The 14,300-nt window shown below is 44.6% G+C and overlaps 1 protein-coding gene across 1 annotated transcript in view; it reads left to right on the top strand.

The window, feature by feature from the left end:
* The first annotated feature begins 4,648 nt into the window (after positions 1–4,648).
* LOC144179986 (venom serine carboxypeptidase-like) overlaps positions 4,649–14,300 on the top strand; it is a 35,197-nt gene continuing 25,545 nt past the window's right edge. The window contains exon 1 of the mRNA XM_077708400.1: positions 4,649–4,761. Within this exon, the coding sequence (XP_077564526.1) occupies positions 4,649–4,761 (113 nt within the window). The remainder of the gene's footprint in view (positions 4,762–14,300) is intronic.

Raw genomic sequence — 14,300 nt, 5'->3', positions numbered from 1 at the left:
CTAATAACGCTGGTTATCATTTATCCCTTATCGTGGCTGGCATTCTCGCCTAACAATGGCTCCAGTGAACAGCTGAGCATCCTCACTGCGCGGTTTCCCGTGGGTTTCTTTCGTCGTAATATCCCACATACACACCCACACGCCTACAAGCAGTCAAAATATGCGACATAAGAAAAACTACACCAGAGAACCACCACGCTCCTACACTGCTTGGATTTCCCTGCTGAGGTGACGTAACACTATGGGTGCCATTCGTGTTGACGTCGCCGCTGCTGATGACGACTACGGTGACTTCTTTATCGGTACTGCATTGGCTTTTGTAACGAGTGTAAAATGTGTTACTGATGTTTCCCTTCTCTTCTGCGAAGATATTGGGGCTTTCAAACCAGGGCTCCCTTCTTTCTGGCCTCCTGCGGTGCCCCGTCATTCAAAATTACATAGTTAACAGATCGCCAGTGCTGCCTCTGAAACAGCATGTATTCTTAAGACCGGGGGGGTGGAGGACCATATAAAAGGTACTCACCTCTTGCCTACATAACGTTGGGTTAGCTCCGCAACTTGGTCATAGGGGTGAATATTTCTGTGCGTCCATTAGGAAATACGCTTTTAGGGTCAGTAAGGTGTTCTTTGGTATTCTTCGTAACATGTGTAACTCTTGGGCCATCAAGGATTTCTGTGGGGTTCCATAGGGTTCTCAGTGTCCATGTTGGAATCCTAGGCATCATCCAAAGGAGTTGGGGAAGGCGGAGGCTTTGCGACGTGGTTTACGTCAGGTTTGTAACCTTATGGGTCGTCCTTTGGGCGGCTTCTTTTCCATCGAGACACTCATGTACTTGGGTTCTTGTCATTCGACGGTTTGTTTGGAGTATTTGGGGGGAATCATTCAGCATTTGGCCGAATCTTCGGCGTATTGTGTTGTGTATGTAATTCCAAGGTGCCAGTATGGAGTCTGTAATGACATGACAGCTTTCTTTGCCTCTGTTCATAGAGTAGGGCGAGGGAAATGACTGCAGTTTCGGCTTCCTTCGTGTTTGTATCTTTAACTGTTGAGCCCAGGGACCTACAAAAAGCAGGATGGCGTTCCTCCAGCATAACCTTAACGCTTAAATCAGCAGATCAATAACACCGTATACCGAAGAAAAAACACTGCCTTCAAAAAGCGCGCCAAAGCGAAGTGTGTTCTGCTAAATTTAGCAGAAACAGAACCCAAGCTCTTCATTTTATTTATTAGATTTAACGACAGTGGGCGCCGTATGACGCGTTGTTGGCAGAAGGGCAGTTTTACGTTTACACTAGGTCTCGCCATCGACGGAATTCTGGTTTGTGTTGCAAAACCTGCTGTGAAGTAAGCCAATCGATATTTTTACACCCGTAGAAACAAATATGAGGAACATGCTGCTAGAATATTGTGACGCTTGTTAGCCTAGAAGAGAAGCAAGGCGCCTGTTAGCACGGTCCACAGTATTGTTGAGCTCCTAGTAAAGGGTAAACGAACGCGGTGCGCGCCTCACGAATTCGTTTCCGCGCTTTTACCATCGTAATTATTGCCGGATGTGGTGTTTTTGTCCAAAGTGAACTAGGAGGAAATATATAGTTGCAATTAAATCCAGAAACACTCATTTGTTTGTCAACATCAATGTTTCAAATAGGATACTTATACAATTGCAAAAACATGTGTAATCCGGTGTATTTGCGCAATATTTTTCTTGGTAGGAATCCACATAGATCTCCTCTATAGAAAGCAGAAAATAGACGCGTTTTATAGTCCACTCCGTACAAGTGAGTCTGATCAAACCTGTAGTGATGACTACAGATGTGACGAATCTGTGCACGCTTACACCCCTGAAGCGTCACCAAGCAGGTGATCCCTATGTAGGAACCAGTGTACTGCTCTGCAGACGCTTATTATTGTTTGCTAAGAGCGTATCTCCGTCGAAGAAAGCAAAAGGCTGCACCCGCTCACGGAGGCACGTAATTGGTGTCGGTTAGGCTTATGTGGTGCTTAACCTTTCGAAGTCGCCAGCAAAATCCCGTTGGGCCCTTTCCTCTTTAGGTATGCATTAAATGTCACCGAACAAATGCTGGGCTTCCGTGCACGACGACGTCCTTTGCACAGGATGGAAAAAGAGCCACTCAAGAATTTCCGCGTCCCTATTTCCAATTTCTGAAAATGCTTAACGAAGTTCTCCGACCTCGCTTGCTTGGAAGGCCTCTCTTGTGGACCCTGCAGCTCTTTGTCGCCAAGAGAAAAGATAAAATGCCCCTTGTAATGCAAGTTATGAAAATATCAGCCGCCGGCCAGTCGCCCGTCGCAGCTCGAGAAGGCGCCGTCGGATCTCCTCCGCGCATCGACGAAACCACACAGGTGCTTGATAGTCACTGTGTCGCAATGCAGGCTCCACGTTCAACTCCATCCAACATGGCATTTTTCTCTTCCTGAAGAGTGGAAGCCACTGCTTTCTAGTTTTCTACACCCACTAACCTTTTGTGGGCAGAGAACACGAAGTGAGAAGAGTATACACGTGACTAAGCTTATAAATATGAGTTGTTTTTTAGCTCCGATTTCTTTGCTGTTCTCTGGCAGATCAGCAAACTTGTTCTCCTCCTTACGCACTTTGGAACTTCACAATACTTCTTTGGATATCTCAGCAAGTCCTAACTAAGAATTGTATCAGCAAGAAATCTGGCCTGGCTTTTTTTGGCAGGTAAAAGGTGAAAAACAAGCCAGACGTAACTTTCACCGACGAAACGTTTTTATGAAAACGATATGGGGGCTGTGTAAACTGCTCGACTACGGCAACGACGTAAAAAGTTATCATTCCTTACTAAAACAGGTTGAGAAAATAGGGAAAACAAAATGTGCGTCGAGCATTAGCTAAAAGTGTCCCCAATCAATCACAAAACTGTGGAAAATATAAATAAGAACGAAGGTCGAACCTGTGCGACGATTTTTCTTCCTCAAAGTGAACGCATCTCCGAACAATCTAACTGTATATTGATATGTGGTTTACGAGATAAAGCTCTACACTTGTACTACTCCTCCACGATGTATGCGCGTATTGTATTGTCTATAACCGTTGCTTTTTCGACTTTTTGAAGTAACCGTTTCGACGCAATTAAAGCACGGTTTTCACGCACGCGCCGTTTGTGCAGAAATCTCATCAGGGCTTTTCGATCGGACAAATCACCCGTAAGGAAATGCGATGTTATTTTGACAGGTCACCATCGGTCCAACTAAGAAGGCGTTGTCCACAAAACCTGTTAATAAAGCATTTATTCTGTGACCGCTCTCTCCAACCTTCATCATGCCCCTGTGAAGACATTTGAACTGACCCGGTCATGCATTTTAACATCTTAAAGCAACAATATTAGAAGCCGCTTTCAAAACCCACCACGACCGCGAGGTTCGAGAATCTTATCTCATTTATAAGTTTGGAACGGCGACGCTTGGTATTAACGAAAGTTACAGGACAATAACGTGCTTATCCCTCGAATAAAATTGGCGACCTCATAATTTTTATCACATTGTCCATTAATCCTAGCATTGAGTTTCCCAACAGAATTCACAGAAACTCTCCAAATACAGCAGCTTTATTAGCCTAATGCGACTCAACACTGCGCTTAGTCCTTGGAAAGGAGGCCGCGTTCCCCCCCCAACTTAGAAACCTTTGTGATCTATGGACCCTATCTATTTGCTGTCTAGTTGCTAGCTGCTGTGCAATGGTTTTTTGTACACTGTATCTATTCTTTCCATCCGCGGGGGGCACACCCCAAACACAATCCTCGTTCGTGCCTGTATGGATCCCTCCGAACCAGTCTTCCTACCCACTAAATACCTTATTGTATACTTTTCCCTTCCTTTTGAAACCGCCATTTTCCAGTTTCCCGCACTGCCTGAACTTGTAGCCCATGCCAGGTACGTTGACCAATCATGGTGCAACCTTGACAGTTGACAGCTGCCTTGTTAATACGACCCCTTTCTTACTCTTTCCCTTCCTCCTTTCTCTCTGTTTTTGTTGTTGTTGTAACATAGACATAGCCCGGCTGCATGCATACTCTCTATTTCCGAAATGTCTTCCACTCCTCTGAGTTTTCTGGAAATCTATATAACAAATGTGTTCCAAATGTTTGTGACAGCAAAATTATGTAACTGTACTCTGATGAAGGTAAGTCCCATTGCCCGTACGTAAGTAAACCTTCTCACTGATGGTGGCCTGGGGATATCATACGTTCATTATTTTCTGCTAAGGTGTGCTACCGCATATTCAAATGTAAGTGACTTCGTAGCTGCGACGCTACGCCATCGGCGATGTGGACGTCATGGCAGCGATAATTGAGTGAGGCTTCGGTTGCTACGCAGCGCCCACAAATGGGCTGGGTGTGTGTGACTCACATGAGAACTCGGAAGAAACTCGGGATAAATATTGCACAGCCGAGTTGAACTCGTGACGCTCGTTTTAGCGGCTGCTGGTGCGTGGATCATGGTTCACGGTTGTCTTATCAGGTATGTATCTATTCCGACAGAGTTTTTCTATAGCGGAGGAGGAATTTGGAGCCCTTTTTCGTCTCTCGAAAGTACTGTGCATTGGCTGTGCAGCCATCTGGCCCCCGATCCCCTTTGCGACAATTTTGAGGCGGGTTTCGCCGCATGACTGCCGAGGAGCGAGTGCTGCGTGCGCTGCGGCTTTACGCGACGGGCACCTTCCACGGAAGCGTTGGTAGCGACCACACCAACGACCGCCCTCAGTCGACAGTCAGCCGGTGTGTGCGCTATAGGATTACTGCAGACAGGCTTCTTCGCCTTTTTAGATGCGACTGCATCTCATTCACTCGCCTTGTTCATGCAGCGTCGTCGGCGTCGTTGTCGTCCGCCCCTCCCCCATTCTCCTCGCCGCGCGAGCTGCGCTCTCCGCCGCTCACCCCCTCTCCTCTCCGATGCCCCTCTCTCGCGAGGGGCATTGGATTGGATTCGAATGGATTGGCTTGGCTTGGCTTGGCTTGGCTTGGCTTGGATTGGTTTGGATTGGATTGGATTGGATTTGGATTGGATTAAAGTGGATTGTGTTGGATTGTGTTGCGTCATAGCCGCGGCAGACACACTGGCGCCGGCGCATGTGCAGTACTCTCTCTTCCGCGGCCTCCTCTCCTTCGGGCGCGCTGCGCATATAACCGGCGGGTCGCTCTCCGGCGGCCTTTCGGTCGACGGTTGCTCTTCGCTTGCGCTTGAACCCCCCCTCAGCGTCGCATCACACCAGGGTTCCCGCGAGAGGAGGTGGGCGTAATTTTTTTTAGGTGGTTAGCTTTACATGGCTTCTGCAGGTTCTACCATGCGTTTATACGTATGCAGCAAGAACATCCGCTTCAGTCGCGACCGCTCGATGGAAAGAAGGTTTCCATCGAGTGGCTGTGCTTCAGTTACCGTCTGCTAGCAAAACTTTCTAATGTGACGTTGCATGACCATGCACTTCATTTATCGTCACCGCGGCAGATGGTTTTTTAGGCGTTTGCTGTCACACCATTCTTGCGAAAACTTTACTAACAGGATATTATATAATCAACGGCGTGTGTCTAACATCGGAGGCGATCTTTACGCATTTCAACGGGTTTGTCCAGCATCTTTGTCGTCTCGCTGGAAGCGAATCATAAAAACCTTGCGAAGGGAAGATAGAAACCGAAAGAAACAGCGTGAGGCCAGATGGAGACGGAAGGTATAGAGTCCATAAAAATAAATGAAGGACTCTAGAGAGCTTTATCGAACAAGAGCTGTAAAGAGCAAAGTGAAACAAAGGAAAGAAGTCTGAAAAGCTGTGGTTGTTGCTCTTCCTTTTTTTAGCACCTGGCCAATTAGGTGACTTAAACGCAATTTGGAGCTTCGAGGAAAGAATGAGCTGCGTCTTGAAAATTCACAAAACAGTTAATTGGAAAATAAAAGTAGAATAATGCGTGACACGTGAACGTGATGGCACATAAGAAGGACAGGTGCACCCGGCCGCGCAGATACACGATTGTAGGGAGGCTGTGCTGTGTACCACTCTTCTTACTGGCACGCTCACTACGAAATGAATCTCGGGCTTTCTGGAATAGCATCCCTGTTCATGTTTTTGCCCTCATTTTCGTAGGTCGTCTCCCCAACGAGTTCTTGCCGGACCCTTAGTGCGTTTGCGGTCTATTGGCAGCACCTACCAAAAATAACTTGTGCGTTAATAAGTAATTGGTTTGATCATTGGCAGGCGTGCAGTTTAATGCTGGTGCAATAATATCAACGGGAAAACACCTTTCAGGTGTCCTAGATGTACGACCTTAAATTTTTCTCTTACTAGGAACACGCACGCGCCCATGCTCCAAAATTTATGCCATCCGACATAGCTAAAGGTCCGTTCTGCTAAAGGAGGCCAATAGACCGGAAGGACGCGCAACGTTCAACGTATTTGTCAGGATTAAGTGCTTTGAACCACGGGTGCACGGCTGCAACAAGAACAACAATCCGTTCAGGTGCAGGTGTTTTTTAGCTTGCGGAGTTCTTCGCAGCTGCTTCCGCAGGAACCGGTGACCCCGACATAAATGTTTCGCATAGGCACGTGTGAGATCCTTACTTGAAAAAGTGGGAGCTCACACACCCTTGAAATTATGGTGGAGAGACGCTGTAAAGACCCTGTGCTTAATATAAAGCAGGTGTTTATTATAGGCGAGGATAACACCGGAAGGCCGAGCTCCCGAAGATATGCAACCCACAAAAACACGCTTTCGCAGTAAGGAGCATAAAAATGAACCGCACACATATAGGAATGAATGCTACAAGCGTGTGGCTTATCAGTTTCGTCCTGAAGCGAAAAGCAGGATATGCGATTATCCGCCATTGGTACCAACTTGACCGAGGACTATAAAAAGTCATATTTAAAGTCATAAAAGTCATAAAAATTCATATTTGACTGGAATTTATTACGCATCAAAATACAATTTTACGTTCACCAGTTGGCATTTAGGAGTGGCGATGCGCCAAGCGTAGTGGCCCAGTGGATCAGGCGTTCTAACGCTGAGTACAAGGATGCGGGTTTAATTCCCGGCCACGGCAGCCGCTGTTCTGATGCAGGCGAGAAGTGAGAATGGTGGTGGGTTCGATATTTTGGCGCACGTTAAAGATCCTCAGGAGGTCAAAATTAATCCGGAGCCCATCATTACGGCGCGCCTCTTCGTCTGTGTAGAATCGGTGCGCTAAACCTAATAATCAATCACGGAGTGTAGAGCACTTATATTCTGGTTTAATCGTGCGAAAAAAACACAAGAAACGACAAAACTGCACAAAAGCTTCTTAACACTACTCTTGTTGTATCAAACACACCCGACAACAGACTGATCACCACCATACTCTAAACCATCAAGTTAGCCGGATTAGTTTTGCCATGGGCACTTCGTATTTTTCTGCAAGTATAGATATTGATGAAGCTTGTAGCGTTACCGGAACTCAAATAAAAATCACGTTGCTCTACGAGCGAACATCTGGAACAGACACAACTTGGATACCTAAGACTGTTTAGTAACATACAATTATCTGACACAGTAAAATTATCTCTACTGGTAACAAATAATAACGATCTGAATGCCCTGAACACCTCGTTAAAGGATATATCAAAACTGTTTTGGTTGCAGAAAATCTTCGAACAGAATAGATTTGTTGTTAGGATAAAACGATATAATATACTATTAAGCCGAAAACCTAAGGTAGCCCATTCTGCGAAAAAGCGCCGTTGTTGCTACGGTACGATAAAAAAAATGGCCGCCGCAGTAAGGAGTGCCGAAAGAAAATTTCATGGGGCTCTCACGTATGCTTGCGTAGTTTGCAGGGGAAAACCTGGCGACATTTATTAGAAACTTAATTTAGCGCTACATCATATTTGCTTCTCTTTAATCCCTTTCGTTTCTTTGTGTTCTGGCATGAATTACTGTGAATGGCTGATTTACTGTTACAACGCGTTTGGGTCTGTTTTTTAGGTTTCATTTCTCGTTATTACTCCACGAACTACGTCAGATAGTAGACTGGCTCACGCCACAGCCTCACTAGAATCTCGTTTTAGGTTGAATGGTGTGAATCACTTCTACTTACGGGCCATCACGTCCAGGCGTCGCACGGCGCGCCCTTTCTTCAACCTTTACGGTTCCAATTCCGATTTTTGTGAGCTTTGTGAAGCGAGCCCATTTCCCCCTCAAAGCCCCCGATTCCGGGTCCTTCCTGCATTTTGGTATGCACTACGAAGGAAGGAGCAGCAATAACGACAGCTTTTTTTTTACTGCCTTAACGTTCTGGAATGACGGAGTCAGTTGAGCATCCGGTGGCTTCTGTAGAGTCCAGGGTCGAAATCCCACCAGGTCACACATGTATTTGTTTTATTTATTGACTCTTTCAGCAGCGGCCATCTTTTTTGACCGGACAACAACAACGGTACTTCTAGCCAGACTGGGGTACTTAAGGGGGACTCACCTTTTCATATTCCTGTGAGATTTACGAATTCATGACCCAGGGGTTTAAAAAGCAGAGCTTACGGATACGAAACCTTTCACAAATTCATATAAATGTTCTTAACGGCCTAGTTTGCTTTTTTTAAAAGTATCTCTTCTCTGCTGATATAAAAAAATAAACAAAAACAAACAAATAAACGCGTGCACTAAGTGTCTAGCAAGTACGCCTTTCATTTTTTTATTTCCGTGTAGAAGTCACACATCTCTAAAATAGGCAAGCTATAGGCTGTTCAGAGCATTGATATGTATTTGTAAAGCTTTTCGTATCGGTGCACAACGATTTTTAAGTGTGTGGGTCACGATGCAATAAGTCCCATAGGAATGCTAACAGGTGAGTCCCACTTGAGGCTGTCTGTTTAAAAACACAGCAGTGATGCGGTAAGGCTCGAACCGGGGTCTCCGGACCTGCCGTTGCGCTATGCAACTGTACCTTTAAAAGAAGTTGCGAGACGCGGAACGGGGAACGGGGAAAGGGTTTGTTATGTTCTTTACGAAAAAAAGACAACCTGTATAAAAAAACTAAGCGGCAACCATTTGACACACGCCTCAAAACCAGATATACACGATAGTGCACTATGTTATCCGTATTGCTAAAAAAGGCCAAGCGAGGATATTATGAAAACCAAATTCAGGACAGTGCAAGCAACACAAAAAGAAAGTGGCAGTTGATAGGCGAATTCCTAAACACACCACTTCAACGTGACTCGGTCACAGCCATTAAAATGAACGACTCGCTGGTCACAGCACCGCGTGATATCGCGAACTGTTTTAATCAACATTTTTCTACAGAATCATCTGACCCTTCTTCTTTGATGTATACGCCCACATTTGCTCGCCAACCACAATCATTCTTTCTTACTCCTACCAACGTTGCGGAAATTGAAGCCGTCATTTCAGGGCTGAAAGCGACTGGTCCTGGCTTAGATAGAATTCAGGGGAAACACATCAAATTGATTTGTCCATTCATTCTTCCAATCTTAAGTTCTGTTTTCAATCTTGTCTTTAAAACCGGTGTGTTCCCAAGCATATTTAAATTGGCTAAAAAGGCGATCCGAATCAAATAGAAAATTATCGACCGATTTCAGTCCTCCCATTTCTTGACAAAGTGCTTGAAAAGAATCGAAAAGAGAGTGTCTAACTACTATAAAAAGTTGTATATACTAAACTCCCAGTCAATTCGGCTTTCGACCTGGCCTTTCAACAGATAAAGCTTTGGCATGTTTTGTCGATAGTATTAAATTATTCATTGACACAGGAAACTACGCTGGCTCGGTATTCTTCGACTTATCGAGGGCATTCGACAGTATTGATCACGACATCCTCTTCACTAAGCTTCAGTTATACGGAATAACTGGACCGCCCCTTCAATTGTTCAAGAGCTTCTTGTCAGATAGACAGCAAATTGTTTGCGTAAATGGCACTTTTTCGTCCTCTGCTTTTAACAGGAAAGGCGTCCCTGAAGGCTCTGTTTTAGGGCCGCTTTTATTCCTTACTTACGTAAATGATTTACCGCACTGCCTCACGCACTCGCAATGTATTCTATACGCCGACGATACCACCATCTTTTCAGACAATCCTGATGCAGAGATATTAATTTCTGACTTGCAACATGACTTATCGTCTCTTGAAAATTGGTGTGCTAATAACAAACTATCTATTAACTCGTCCAAATCGTCCCTTATGGTATTTCACTCCCCGAATAAAAAGTTGCAAATAAATCCTTGCCTCCATATAGACCTCAATCCCATTCTAGTGCGGAACCAAACACCCATTTTAGGTGTTATTGTTGACACTCACCTAAAGTTCTAATGCAATATCTCCTCCATTTGCAAAAAGATGTCATTTGGCATTCGAGCACTTCTTAGAGCTAGACTGTACTTTAGAACGAAAACTCTTTTGGATTTATATTATGCATTTATCCATAGCCACTTGACCTACTGCATCACATCGTGGGGTCGATCGTATAAAAATCACCTTTCACCATTAGAAAAACTTCAAAAACAAGCAATGCGTATAATAACGTTTTCCCCAAAAACGTCACCATCTCTTCCTATCTTTACTCAACTTAATATATTACCTTTGCCAAAGATGTATTTGTATAGCGTTGGAGTTCTATTTTTTGAAGTGCTGCATAGCCTCCTAGATCTTGACATCTTCCCCCGCCACATGTTAACCAACCCTAATTGCACTAGATTTCCCTCCCGTCCGAATTTGTTATTGCCCGAAGTAAGACCTAACTATGGCAAATTAAGTCTACCTTTTTTCTGCTGTTTCTTTTTGGAATGATGTCCCATTGGAAATAAAGACAGTTAGCTCGCTTCAACCATTTAAAAGAAAATTAAAGATGTTCTTAGCTACTCAGGAGTAACAACTAGAAATATTTTTTCTCGTGTGACATCTTTCCCTGCTTGTTCTGTTGTCAATTGTTTACAATGTTCCTGTTTTTTTTTCCACAATGTGTTATATTTGTATAACCTACCCAATACATACTAGTTGTTTTCGCTCACAACTTTTTATCTCCAAAACATCTAGCATAGGAGGTCCCGCCTGCGGTTCGGAAACCTTGGGACCTCCTCCTGTAAATTCCCACTATGTCAATACAACCTTGTACTTTTTGAATAAATTTGAATTTTGAATTTTGAATCGGAAGATCTTGTACTTGTTGTGGTTGCTTTCTTCTTCGCGTTTACGTATTTGGAGGATTGTCCAGGAAGGAGAAGCTTTGAGCGTGAATGTGCCCGCTTGACGAAGTTCACCAAACTATGAATTTGATGTGCCAATGTTGTCGAATAATGCACGTCGCCGAGCACCTAGACGCGATGGTACATGTCTGGAACAGGTGCACAACCGCCGCCAGAACCCTTATTCTAGGCAGCTGTGGCGTGTGGAAGTTTTCTTGCTGTCGTAATCCGCGCCGTAAGATGAAGAAAAGATTGGTCGCCATCCCGCCTTGCGAAAGTCGATGTCCAGCCGAGCTGTTTTAAGCCACTAGAACTGGTGATGGAGGAGGGTATAAAATGTTTCTCGTCGCCAGGGCGGGCTTGTCGCTTGTGTTCGGCTAGGGTCACTAGATATGAGTACATAGTATCAGCAATATTTTCATTGTTGCCTGCCGCCAGCACATTAATTGGTCGGTTTGCTTTACGTGATATTTCTTTACAGTGATACGGTTCATGGACGGCGCCATTTTGTCGCTTATGCCTGTTAGTCGGGTAAATCTGGAAGACGTAGCTTGTCTTTTCTGCTGAGCGGATGCGCGTGACTGATGTTGTTCCCAACGCGATTCAAAGATAACGCGTGTAGCAGCATTTCAGCAGCATAAGTGTGTCCAAAGATGCCGTTTTGCTGCATTTTCGGTAGCCTTGTTAACACTTTAATGATGCCCCTTTAAGGATGTTGGGTCTAAAATTCCGCTGACAGGTGTTGTAGGGTCTCATAGGAAAAAGCGGCTAGGTTTAACGCGTTTTAAAGGGACCCTGGAACAGTTTCGATAAGCGTTTTCAGTCTTTCCTTCGGGTCTCGAACCACTGCGAAAGATATAGTTATCGCCAGCGCGGAGCTGCACTACATGATTTGCTCGTCGCACCAGATATGCCTTATACTTCTGCTTTGTTTTAATGGCCTTTTTCTAAACTTTCTATCGAAAAGCGTTCATTGCTGCAACTGAAGGAAAACCGGCCAACAGCCGCTACATGGCCTTAGTGACGTAATTCGAGCCGTCCAAGAACGTCAAGAGTGGAAAGAGAGGATAATGTTTTGAAAGCGTTTCCAAGTTATCTGATAGGCATAGAGCAGTAATGTTTGACTGAGGTACTTTGCGACCGCCTAATTTAAGTACTGGGTGTGTTGGGTGACTACGCTCTACAAGAATTTAAGATTTCAAAAAAAGTTGAAACAAGTGTTCCATGTTCTCTATAAAAGTATGCTGCTCTGCGACTCACTGTTATCTTTTCAAGCATTCCTTTTGGAATCATACTTAAGGGTGGTAGATTTAAATTTCACTGAGAGGTGTTATAGGGTTTTATCCAGAAAACCGGCTCGGTTCAAGCTGCTTTGAGTGACGCCTAAATGCTAAATGCTAAAGTAGGCAGGAATCAAGCTGGAGACAAGGCAGTTGGGAACTATGGTCTGGGCTCCAGAAATAGCAGGGGGGACCAACTAGCTGAGTTTGCAGAACAGAATAACCTACGCATAATGAATAGCTTCTTCTGTAAAAGGGAGAGCCGGAAGAGGACCTGGAGGAGCCCGAATGCGGATCGTAAAAAAGAAATAGACTTCATATTATGCGATAACCCTGGCGTCGTCAAGGATGTGAAAGTGCTCGGAAGGGTAAAGTGCAGTGACCACCGTATGCTAAGATCTCGAATTGGGCTATATTTGAGGAGGGACCGTAGCAAGCTAGCACGAAAGAAGCCGATTAATGAGCTAGCAGTAAGACGTAAAGTAGAATTTAGGATCGCGCTGCAGAACAGATATTCAGCTCTTACCGAGGAACCCAAGTTTACGACACACGAAGCCGGTGACAACTTTACACGCATTATCATGGAGTGTGCAGTAGAAGTTGAGGACACGATGGCTAGACAGGATAGTGGTAAACTTTCACAGGAGACGAAAGATATAATTAGGAAACGGCGAACCATGACAATCTCCTCCCCTGCTGACAGAATAGAACTTGCGGAGCTTTCTAAGTTAATCAATAAGTGTAAGACAGCTGACATACGGAAGTATAAAATGGAGAGGATCGAATACGCTGTAAAGAACGCAGGTAGCCTGAAAGCAGTGAAGAGGCGTCTTGGTGTGGATAAAAATCAGATGTGTGCACTTAAAGATAAGCAAGGCAATGTCATCATAAATAGCGATAAAATAGTCACAGTGGCCCAGGAGTTTTATAGGGATCTGTACAGTAGCCGGGAAATCTAGGATAATGCAGAACGAGAAAGTAGTTCAGAGGAGAAAGACATTCCACCAGTAACGACCAAAAAAGTAAGGAAGGCTTTGAAAGAAATGAAAGGGGGCAAAACAGCTGGTGAGGATCAGATAACAGCAGACCTCTTGAAGGATGACGGAGACATTGTGCTTCAAAAACTTGCAAACCTGTATACGCATAAGGATGGCAAGTATACCGGAATCTTAGAAGAATGCGAACATCATCCTAATTGATAAGAAAGGTGACAAGAAGGACTTGAAAAATTGCAGGCCGATCAGCTTACTGTCCGTCGTCTACAAGGTACTTACCAAGGTAATCGCTAACAGAATTTATGCAACCCTAGATTTCAGTCAACCTAAAGAACGAGAAGGGTTCCGTAAAGGGTATTCAACAATGGACCATATTCACATGATCACTCAGGTGATAGAGAAGTGCGCTGAATATACTGAACCCCTATATATAGCCTTCATAGATTATGAGAAAGCTTTTGACTCAGTCGAAACCCTAGCAGTCATTCAGGCATTACGGAACTAGGGGTAGAGGAGCATTATGTAAGAATACTAGAGGATATATACAATGGGTCCACAGCTACCATCGTCCTCCACAAGGAGAGCTGTAAAATATTTATAAGGAAGGGCGGCAGACAAGGAAACGCAATCTCTTCAATGTTATTTACAGCATGTTTACAAGAAGTACTGAGAACGTTGGATTGGGGACAGGTGGCAGTTAGGGTTAATGGAGAATACCTCAGTAACCTCAGATTTGCTGATGACGTGACCGTGCTTAGTAACTCGGGGGACGAATTGCAAAGCATGCTTTCCACACTGGACGAACAGAGTAGAACCGGGGGCCTCAAAAT

This window comes from Haemaphysalis longicornis, unplaced genomic scaffold (genome assembly GCF_048455015.1).
Source record: "Haemaphysalis longicornis isolate Haplotype H1 unplaced genomic scaffold, Haemaphysalis longicornis Haplotype H1 scaffold_4, whole genome shotgun sequence".
In the NCBI taxonomy this organism is placed as follows: domain Eukaryota; kingdom Metazoa; phylum Arthropoda; class Arachnida; order Ixodida; family Ixodidae; genus Haemaphysalis; species Haemaphysalis longicornis.
Note: the sequence above shows the minus strand (reverse complement) of the source record. Positions and strands in the feature narration are given on the sequence as shown.